At 35.2% G+C, this 11652-nt stretch overlaps 1 protein-coding gene and 1 pseudogene across 1 annotated transcript; both read right to left on the reverse strand.

Annotated features, from left to right (window-relative positions):
• Positions 1-6200: 6200 nt before the first annotated feature.
• On the reverse strand, positions 6201-6701 carry LOC149146395 (glycosyltransferase 6 pseudogene; annotated as a pseudogene).
• Positions 6702-8803: 2102 nt separating this feature from the next.
• LOC149146396 (large ribosomal subunit protein eL31-like) lies at positions 8804-9892 on the reverse strand. The gene is made up of 2 exons (XM_089446822.1): positions 9597-9892; positions 8804-9372 (listed from the first exon to the last, which is right to left on the reverse strand). The coding sequence occupies exons 1-2, from the start codon at positions 9677-9679 to the stop codon at positions 9093-9095; spliced, it is 363 nt and encodes a 120-aa protein (XP_089302948.1). The 5' UTR covers positions 9680-9892; the 3' UTR covers positions 8804-9092.
• Positions 9893-11652: the final 1760 nt, after the last annotated feature.

Here is an 11652-nt window from a genome sequence, read left to right on the forward strand (position 1 = left end):
GAGGAGTTTATTTCTGATAGATGGCTTTAGTTGGGACAATTCCTCAGAGCATAGAGTTAGAAATTAGCCTCAGTCTTGTACACTGTTAGTAAGATTCTTTTTTGCAATACGTCATTCATATATGTGTTTGACTGTGAAATATTGATTAAACAATTGGATTGCTGGATCATCAATTTGTTTACTGTGAACTTTGAGATATTACTGTTTATTATTGTTATCAAAACAATTGGGTATTTTATGAAGAAATGCCTGTCGCCATGAGAATGTAATAAAAAATTGTTTAAAAAGCTAAGAGAAATAAGAAGCCCTAGGGAAAAAATTTCCCTAGGCCATTACAATGCATGCTTGGGGCCTCCAACCAAATATCTATTTAATCTAGATGACATCACTATGAGTAGAAACTCCCAATGTCAACGCTATTGTATTTGAATAAGATCTGATCAATCAGTATATTGGTACATGCTCTAAATTAGAACACAATTTAGAAAAAAACTAGATATAAACATGTTTCAGCTATAAGAGATCTCGTCAATTGATAAAGTGATATACTTGAAGTGCCTCAAAATTTGTAACTTGTAGATATGATGATATGAAGTTAAACCCTCAAAAATACAAAGATTTTGTAGCTAATTTTGCAATTATGGGTCTCCAACCATTTACCTAAACATACAAAATCTGATGTCAGAATTTGTAACTTCACAAAATGCATACAGCAACTTTGCCTGGACATGTGCATGGAATAAAGAATTATGGATATCCAACTATTTACCTAAACTTACAAAATCTCACATCCAGATTTGTAACTACACAAAACACATCAATTTGTTTACTGTGAACTTTGAGATATTACTGTTTATTATTGTTATCAAAACAATTGGGTATTTTATGAAGAAATGCCTGTCGCCATGAGAATGTAATAAAAAATTGTTTAAAAAGCTAAGAGAAATAAGAAGCCCTAGGGAAAAAATTTCCCTAGGCCATTACAATGCATGCTTGGGGCCTCCAACCAAATATCTATTTAATCTAGATGACATCACTATGAGTAGAAACTCCCAATGTCAACGCTATTGTATTTGAATAAGATCTGATCAATCAGTATATTGGTACATGCTCTAAATTAGAACACAATTTAGAAAAAAACTAGATATAAACATGTTTCAGCTATAAGAGATCTCGTCAATTGATAAAGTGATATACTTGAAGTGCCTCAAAATTTGTAACTTGTAGATATGATGATATGAAGTTAAACCCTCAAAAATACAAAGATTTTGTAGCTAATTTTGCAATTATGGGTCTCCAACCATTTACCTAAACATACAAAATCTGATGTCAGAATTTGTAACTTCACAAAATGCATACAGCAACTTTGCCTGGACATGTGCATGGAATAAAGAATTATGGATATCCAACTATTTACCTAAACTTACAAAATCTCACATCCAGATTTGTAACTACACAAAACACATACAGGGACTTTAGCTAGCCTAACATAGTATTAAAAAACATGTGCATTGAATTAGTATGTTGCAGCCATGTAGATAACCATCTGACTTATGGCTCCTTTAAAACTACAAAAGAAACAGACTCAAAAATCAAACATGCATTACATAACTGAAGAAAAAGAAACTGTTGATTTAGGACTCCCAAAGAAGCACAGACAAAGTTCTTTGGAACACAAAAAACAGAGAACAGATAATGTTTATTAAGCAAGCTTAGTTTTAGTACGAATAACATCCAATAATTGAATCAAACATTCTCAATGCAACCATGTGATCTATGTAATAGATAAAAACTCAAACATTAAACCTGCACTACAACTGTTGATATAGGACTCCCAGAGAGAAGTGGCAGACAAAGCTCTTTGAAGCACATAAAGAAAATGTATTGTTTATTAAGCAAGATTAGTTTTAGAATGAATAACTACCAATAATTGAATCAAAAATTCTCAATGCAACCACTTTCTGAACATTTTCAGGCAGAAATTGATTAAATATTTGAAGTTTTTTTAATCTTATTAGACTGCAGGAAAAGAAAGACGATATTCCATACTGAAATATACCAAATTGAGAGGTGTAAAGTGAGAGGCCAACAACAAAGGAGCAAATTATGGAACAGAATATAGCAGCCCACATAATAAGGGTTGCAGCCTTGACATGTCTTATGTCACAAAAATGAATTTTAACTTTAAACATCTTACAGAGAAGAGGCTTCCAAAGTACCAAATGATGTTATATTTGCAAATAAGCATAGATCAAGATTAGCCATTTATTCTATAATATTTGCTGGCCAAACAAATGTGGACTCGGGATTGCAGCGCTCGGGATTGCAGCGCAGAAAATGAAAGGGTTAAAACAAGGCCTCTTTTTCAACTGAATATGAACAGAAACCCTCACTAGGATATTTTCATTATTAGTAACTGGGGATTAAAACACTTTTCGAAAACAACAAAAGTAACTTCTGTGTTGATAAAGAACAGATGAGCGGTCATATTACGAAGACTCACTTTGTACTTCATTTCTCAGGAGCTATTTGGTCTTGAATTTGATATGGCTGTCAAAGGAAATCCAGGCAACTGGTGGAGTAGCAATGACTGAAGATGACAGAAGCATTGTAGTCCTTGCGCTCTAAAATGACCCAGCTATTAATAACAAAGTAGTGAACGGGATTTTTCAAATAGAAAACAAATGATTGGAATCTTCTGGGGTTAGCAAAGGAATGCAAGGATCTCATTTGTCCTTCGTGAATAAGTACAAACTACAAAGACATCAGGAGGAATCTAAACACTGTTGCAGATAGAACGGTTAATCAAAGAGCTAAAATAGACAGAGGCCTGTCTAAAGTTAGTGTTCTTATCCTTCAGGATAGGGCTAAGGCCCCAATTGAGCTACTCAAACTACCAAAATTGATAATTATTCAAAGAGCTTATAAGCAAATCCATCATCTTAAAAGATTATTATGTATTTTCCATTTGGTGGAGCTATAATGAAAGGTTGGGGCAATAACTTATTTGGAAAACATCCTCATGTGGTGTTCAACCATTGATTAGCAAATACAGTATCGAAATTTTAATGCTTATTAGTTACCTACAACCTAGCACAAGAAATTAGTATTTATATGCACCAATAAAATTCAGTTTGGAACTCAGTTTGATCGCAGATACAGAAGGCTGAACTATAGGAAGTAGTTCAGTTCACAGCCACACACTGCCATCATCTAATCTTGAACAACTAGCTGGATTAATCTCATTTTTTCCTTATCCTTCAATTGTTTCCTTAATAAATACTGAGTAGTGACAATAAACTAATACTGAGTAGTGACAATAAACTAATAGGTCTTTTCTACTGGGCATGCATTTGCTCTTGAAAATAGAACAAAATGATGCCCGAAATACCAGAATATCTTGGATAAGTGCCATATCCTAACCATTTAATATGCTATAATCATTCATCAAAACATCCCTTAAAATCTTGGAAAAGTAAACTGAAAACAACTCTACAGAAGGTACCATTTCCTAGCCATGCAATCATTCATCATGATTACACTTGAATGAGCTTAGGGTTAGATTCTATAATTGGTAAAAATATCCCTCAAGTACTTAGCAGGAGGCCAAGTTCTATGTATATGTGTGACCATATATCATTGTCAGATTTCAGGTGTACCTTACATTACAGAGCAGAAATAGCAACTCTGCCATTACAACCAGCTATTTCAAGTAACATATCATACACAGATTTGAGGTAAAACCCGTGTAAAGATGCATGACAGGGTGGCACAGAGTAGGGAATAATTCTAATCAAAGGAAACATTCCCGTTGTCATACAATGAACTGATATGTTGCTAATACTATGCACAATTTTCTTTAGTACAAGCATGGTGAGGCAAATGCAGAAAACAAGTGAGAACAATCAGATTGCTATGGGGCTGGCCTGTATGCTGCCCCTAGCATCTACAAAATACATACAACATCCTCTATACCAGGTATATGATAACTTTTGGCAACCCTCTGACCATAGAATCAATCAAAAGGAGTGTCATCCACATTTCTTACTAAGAAGCAACCACCACTGGCTTCTATTAGAAGAAGACCGTCCCACTGGCTAAACATACTCCCTCAACGCATACACAGATAGCAAGTTGGTGAGAGTCGGATTGCTGAATGGTCTCTTTGACAACAGTCATGGGTGCAATGCATTGAGATGCTACTTACACATATATGCAGATATATATTTCAGGGTCTAAATAGTGGAGACATCTAGAGCCAGAATACTGAGCCCCCTGTAATGAAGATTTTACCGAAGAGTTTCCCATCTTGAGGGCTCATGTTTACCATGCCTTATCCTTCAACTATTTCCTTAATAAATACTGAGTAGTGACAATAAACTGATAGGTCTCTTCTACTGAGCATGCATTTTCTCTTGAAAATAGAACAAAATCATGCCCAAAATACCAAAATATCTTGGATAAGCAAGCTGAAATACTGAGCAGTGTCAATAAACTGATAGGTCTCTTCTACTGAGCATGCATTTTCTCTTGAAAATAGAACAAAATCATGCCCTAAATACCAAAATATCTTAGATAAGTGCCATATCCTAACCATTTAATATGCTATAATCATTCATCAAAACATCCCTTGAAATCTTGGAAAAGTAAACTGAAAACAACTCTACAGAAGGTACCATTTCCCAGCCATGCAATCATTCATCATGATTACACTTGAATGAGCTTAGGGTTAGATTCTATAATTGGTAAAAATTTCCCTCAAGTACTTAGCACGAGGCCAAGTTCTACGTATATGTGTAACCATATATCATTGTCAGATTTCAGGTGTACCTTACATTACAGAGCAGAAATAGCAACTCTTCCATTACAACCAGCTATTTCAAGTAACATATCATACTCAGATTTGAGGTAAAACCCGTGTAAAGATGCATGATAGGGTAGCACAGAGTAGGGAATAATTCTAATCGAAGGAAACATTCGCATTGTCATACAATAAACTGAAATGTTGCCAATACTATGCACAAGTTTCTTTAGTACAAGCATGGTGAGGCAAACGCAGAAAACAAGTGAGAACAATCAGATTGCTATGGGGCTGGCATGTATGCTGCCCCTAGCATCTACAAAATACATACAACATCATCTATACCAGGTATATGAGAAATTTAAGAATGATTGAGTAGAAAACAACTGAAATCACTCCAGATGCCCACTGCCAAAGGCATTGGAATGAGGTGCCTATATTAACTGTTCTTAATACTTATGCATGGAAAAATACTCATAATAGACAAAGGATCATGGGATTGCTATGCTGAGCTCTGTATGAACCCTACAAATTTGGCATTATCTTTTTTTTTCTACAATTGAGAATCTTGGGCATTCCAAAGAGGATAAGTAGGAATTATCGAATTTAGAAATAGTCCATAAATACAACCATGAAGGCCATTATTAAATAAGGACAATTAAGAATTGTTTGTTGCTTCATTAACATCATATTTTCATAGCCGTATTTCTGCAATATTCATATTTCTTGCCAAAACATTAATTGATCACTCAATGCTAATTAAATGTGGTTGCATGTATCAATGACTGAATTCTAACTATTGTCGCTCGTCGCGAGTGAGTCAGTCGCACCATGTAACATCCAAAAACAGACCAAATGGAGGCCATACTATAGCATTTCCATGACCTTTTTGTATTATAACATTAGGAGACAAATAACTATTTCAATAAGATGTACATGCCACCTCTCCAATAAGTTAAAGATGTACTACATGCAATCACCTTTTGTTAGATGCAGCTTCCTGGTTGCTGTTTGTGTAAGATGCACTTTGATATTACTGTTTTGGTAGTATTGGAGATGTTGGTTGCGAGAATTCTTCTTAATAATTCCTAATGTCAACGGTGTGCAATTGCATCTCTAATGGTGCATTATGAGATCACTGTGTCCACTTCATGCAATGACAATGGATCGATATCTCTCCTCTTGATACAGAGATCTTTCCTCTTGATTGAGAAAGCACTTAGACTTTATTTAAGAGGATGAAAAGAACCACTAAGTTAACGATGACCAATGCTCTCTACTATTAGAAAATACTAAATAGGAGGTTTCTCTATAGGTAGGACCAGGAGAACTCATACAGGACTCTGAGGCCCCATCACAACCCACCTCTCCATGAAATCCATGGACCATTCACAGTTTCTCATAAGAAAAACCCTGCATTGATTCCCAACCAGCTTCTTTTCTTATAAACATTTTCCTCCCATCCATGGACTATGAAATTGAAGTCCTTGTACTTCTCCAATGGGTGCTCAAATTCAATGTCTGTGATCACAGCATCTGAGTCCATCCACCATATCCATATCCATATCAAAGGAATTTTGGCCCAGAAAGTGTACATTTTCTGATTAAGGAGGATTTTGTTGTAAAACATGTCCAAGCCATGGATCCTGTAATAATCCTGCTTGTTCTTGAAGCACCTCAGAAGCAGATGATCCCCAATTGGGTTCTTGCAGGAATGAGGCTGTGAGCCTGTCAAGACCAAGATACGAGGCCTCCCTCCTTCTCTATAGTTCTTTATATGAGGATGGGTCTTCAACCATTTTTGTCTCTTGAGGTCCCAGTTTTTCACAGTGCTCCCCACAGTGTAACTAAAGTCAGAATCAGCATAGAAATTATCACAACTTTTCTCCCACTCATCCATTGATCGATACAAGGATTCCTCTTGTTTGCCATTCATTTCATGTTCATTGCTCTGATTCTGTTGAACTCACATTTTGATTTTCTTGAGTACCAGCAGTCACATTGGTATCATCAAACCTCTGGATCCTGAAATTGCATTGTGCTGAAGATTGTTGTGCTTCAATTGTGACAGCTCTATAAGCAATTCCATAAGAGCAACTTCTCCATAAACTCCAACAAAGTACCAAAGCACCAATGACCAGTGCGAAAAACACGAAAAAATCACAAAGTTTCTTTTTTCATCACATTTACAGGGAAAGAAACAAATAAGTGGATGGTCTCTCTAACACGGGTTTGAAGCTAGACCTGGGTACATGCCATATCCAAGAACGCAAGGAAGATCAGATTTTTGAGGATTTTCATTTATCTTTTTTCAGATCTGTGTTCATAACTTTAAAGTTACTATCATGCTGTTTGTATGTTGCTTAAGAGCCCTAAGACAAGGATTTGTTTGAAGGCTTTTTCTTCAGCTCTATATAGAAGAGGTTATAAGCTCTGTCTAGGACAACATTAAGCTACACATGGACCTATCCACATGTTCATGTTTCCCGGTTGATCCTGAAAGTGGTTCCAATGCATTCCTACTTGGAGGAGTTTCAGGACACGCTTGTCTATTTTCCACAGTAAAATATGTCTATCTGCAGGGTATTAAACACTGATCCTTACCTCCAACGTTATTTATGTAGTAGGTTGCGCTGAAATAATGGTATACTGCCATGGCCCATATGTATTTCTGGTGGTGTTTCTTTTCTTGAAGCCCGCTCATGGTAAGGACTTGCCGCCATGCAGCTTCTCTTCTTAATCAATAAATGATTGTAGTACTTCAACCATAATAATCCATTCCGTTGCCATTCTCATTCTCAACTGTATAAGCCATGGTCGTTTATACAGAGGGTTTGATTAATAAATTGGAATCCAGGAAATTTCTTCTTTCCCACATCAATGAAATATAACTTATATCACAGCAAATGCCTAAGTTTGCATGAACATCACATACTATGGTAGAATACAAACACCATTAGTTACAATGGATAGAAGCTCTATTGATATTAGTATTGGACATTAAGTTATTGTATAGTAGAATAGTTTATAAATCAAAATGCATACTTTCAGTGTTATCGATCTTAGGACAATGTCAACTATTTACCTATCTATCTATTCTTTTGAATTAATGATACCATAAAAACATTCATCCAAAAATAGGCAAGTTGTACGTTTAGCATTCCTTTCGTCAACATATGCATACAAATCTGAAATTGTTTTTTCTTTTCCTGTTTTTGGTAAGTTGGGCGGCTGAAATATCATAACAGTATAGAAAATAAATGTTTTCCTGTACCTAGTCGTTTGCTACTTTTTTCGACTCAAAAACTTGGAATCATGTCAGAAAACCTATCAAATACCAAATACAGCTATCATATAGTTTTAGCTTACTGCTTAGGGTGGCTTATACTAATTCTAACCAGATAACAAGATTGTAAATATAACTAAAAGCAGACTGAAAACAAAAATTGTTCATCAGATAAGCAGTGGGGGAGTCCACCTAGATAGTTTTAAGCTTACCAGCATCCTGAGAATCTGAAAATACAAAGTTATACAATTTTGCTCAGTTTCTTTACCAGAACCGTGATCTTACAATCCAGTTTCCCATGCTGAAATTGTATTATTCCAAATTTTGAAATGAATCTTAACCACAAACTGACCCACGTATTCATGCATGCCATCACAATACGTAAGATAGTTCAACTAAATAATACTACATTTACATCTATTTTTACTGATAGCACAGACTGTCTGGTAAGAGAATCCAAGAGAAATGCGAGCAAGTACATAGGACGAAAATTTCAGAATCAAGAGCAAGAAGAAAATATATTCAGATGGTAGAAAAATCCAGCAGAATATGTACAATATTCTTCCATCATTCTTCAACTGCTTTAAAATTGAATATTAACATAATCAGAAAAAAGTTAACTGAACAACAGGTTGATAAAAGATAAAATATGATTCATTTGACCCACAGTAAATCATAAGCAAGTCAGACTGTGTTGTGAAACAATTACTCGAAAATAGACAGTAATCCTCTAAACGAATATATTATTGCCATAAACTTTGACAAGCGGACAAACGGGATGTGGGTACGTGTTTATGTGGTATGAAAAACTGTGATTAATCCTAGCATTCCAGATACGAATAAACAAATAAGCTACATCTTCGTCAACATAAAAAACCGGACAAAACCCATGTCCTACAAAAATGAAGGGCCAAAGCATTAAATACCCTCACAATCACAACACTAAAAAGAAAATAATAGTCTAAGTACTGCTGCGCAGCAAAATTTTCTGGAGATATTATCACATCAATCTTCCTCTTCAATAATCTTGGTACCCAGTCCACTGAGCCCTTCCGGAGGCACCTCAGCCACCGTTACAATCGAATAAAGCTCCTCCTTGGCATCTTCTTCGTCGTTGCGCTTCCTGGAGATTCGAACCCTCATCCTCCTGGGCACACTCCTGATGCCCCTGCTCCATACAGCCTTATTAAGCTTCACATCAAGCCTCACATCGGCGGTTCCCATAGCCTTCTGGGCAAATTTCCTGATCTCCTTAACGGCCTTTGGAGCCATTTTCTTAAACGTGCTGCAGATGAAAAATTCTGCGAATAAATTCCTATGAACACTTGAAAACTACTCAAAACTAGACCCTGAACTTGAAAAACTTGTGTATGCAAAATAGTTTTCCAGATGCATATGGGAAATTTTATGGGAAAAATCCAAATCGTCAACAGATCAAACGAGAAAAACATAATATGCGATGTCATACACAAAGAAAGATGATTTTAAAAGCTTCAGAGTTTCATGTACCAGCCATGGAGGCGCCTGTGAAGATTGATGGTGTACTCCCTTGTTACCACCTCGTCCCTGCGGGTCTTGCCCTTCTCAACCATCCTGCCCCTCCGCTGCGAGACTGCTCTCAGCTCCTCTACAAAACCCTAAAACTCCTCTACAAAACCCTAAAATTTAAAGGTGAAGCAAGATCCTGGGGAGCCAAACCCTACAGATGGGGACTTAAAATCTATATTTCTGTATTCTTTTCTATTTATAAGCCAGACGATAAGGAAGGTGATGAGTCCAAGGTCGAGTGGAAACTTCGATATAAAATATTCCAAGGGCAAATGACAAGATTTCTTATATGTAGTTCAGGGGAATCCTTTCTTTGTCGTATGCTCGGGTGGCAACCGGTATTCAAAGTAAGGGTGAGTGTTTGCTGGCTGGTCCTATGGGTCCCCGCTCCGTGGTATAGATGATTTGGAAGATCTAAAAAAGAGGCATTTCTCTATTTCCCATATTACCCCAATATGAAGTATGGACAACGTATCATAGAGGTTCAGAACAGCATCGATTCCTTTTCCGACAAACTTCGGTTGTTCCGATACTATATTAATAATATTTATATTAAAATAATAATTTGACATTTACATGAATTTTAATATAAAAATGTAATCTGTAATAAAGATTTAATTATAGGGTCTCGAATATGTTTAAATGAATTTTAATATAAAAATGTAATGTGTAATAAAGATTGGTCTGGACTATGTTTACATGAATTTTAATATAAAAATGTAATGCGAAAGAAAGATTTAATTATAAAGGTCGGTATGATTTAAAAGTGTTTTTGTTTGGCTAAAAATTTGTCTTTTCTAGATAAAAATGTAATGTGTAATAAAGATTTCCTTGTAAGCTCTTGAGTATGCTTTAAAAGTGTTTTTGTTTGGTTAAAAAATTGCCTTTTTCGCATGTAAGGAAAGAGGTAATGCCCAAAGCCCAAAGGCATCTTGTAGGAGTGAAACCCCGCCCATTACGAACCACCAACGAGTTATTCCAAGTGACGTGGTTTTTATTGAATAACGGTGATGATTCAAGTTGCATTCACAGATATAGTTGTCCCCGTTGTTGGTTTGACAACTCGGCTATCATAGATTTTCCCACCGTATTAATATATATATATATATATATATATTTATATATATGTGTGTGTGTGTAAAAACCCCTATCTCATATATCAAGCATGAAAAAAAATCATTTAGACACTTATCTATATCCAAAGTTAAGATGGATTTGGTCTTAATAATATTTTTTATATTTATACAAATTTCATATTTTTTTTTAAAGTAATGTTTAGTTTCCTCTATCATTTTGCTTTTCATTGCCATTATAAGTGGTTATTAACAAGTAACATAGTAAAATCATGATCATATTAAGTAAAAGGGAAAACATATACATGGATTTAGAGATGCAAGGAAATTATTATTCAAAACTCCATCCATTGATTTAGAGGATGCCTCAAGAATATGAGAGCTTTTTTTTATTTGGACCATAAAATGAGATTGATTAAAAGAAAAATTAAGGAATGATTATCGACATGATAAGGGTTGATTGATGTTATAAAATACTTACATATTTAAGAGACCATTTTCAAAAGAGAAAAAGCACTTATGAAGTTTCATGTATCAAAAATGATGTTAAGGATATTAATGTTCTTGCACACCATTGACAAAGCTACATATACAAAAGCTTTCATTGTGTCTAAGGCTTCTATGAGGAGGAAAAAGCTACAGCTTTGAAGACATAATTTTCTTGTATTTTTTTTCTAGGGTAAATTATATTGCCTTCAAAACTAGAAATTACAAAAGATATTGAAAAGTCAAGTTAGTCTCTCACTAAGAGAGCTAACCAAATCCAAAAATTAACTCTCTGTAGAGATGTGAGAGGTAACTAAGTACTAGGAAATTAAAAAAATTGCATACAAAATTGAGAATTGGCCTAAACAACATTGTAGAAAACCACTAGTAACAAAAGAACCATAAAGCATGGACATGTTAAAAACTAGGCAAAAGGGTTTGAATCCAAAACAACGACC

This window comes from Pinus tabuliformis, chromosome X (genome assembly GCF_031772625.1).
Source record: "Pinus tabuliformis cultivar Carrire ecotype Pingquan chromosome X, CPIR1, whole genome shotgun sequence".
NCBI lineage: Eukaryota > Viridiplantae > Streptophyta > Pinopsida > Pinales > Pinaceae > Pinus > Pinus tabuliformis.

What these genes read in the sequence shown, in the direction of transcription:
- LOC149146396 (XM_089446822.1), bottom strand. Translation starts at nt 9,679, where the DNA reads ATGGTTGAGAAGGGCAAGACCCGCAGGGACGAGGTGGTAACAAGGGAG. An exon ending in CACAGGCGCCTCCATGGCTG is followed by an intron (nt 9,373 to 9,596) that starts GTACATGAAACT and finishes TTTCATCTGCAG; the next exon opens with CACGTTTAAGAAAATGGCTC.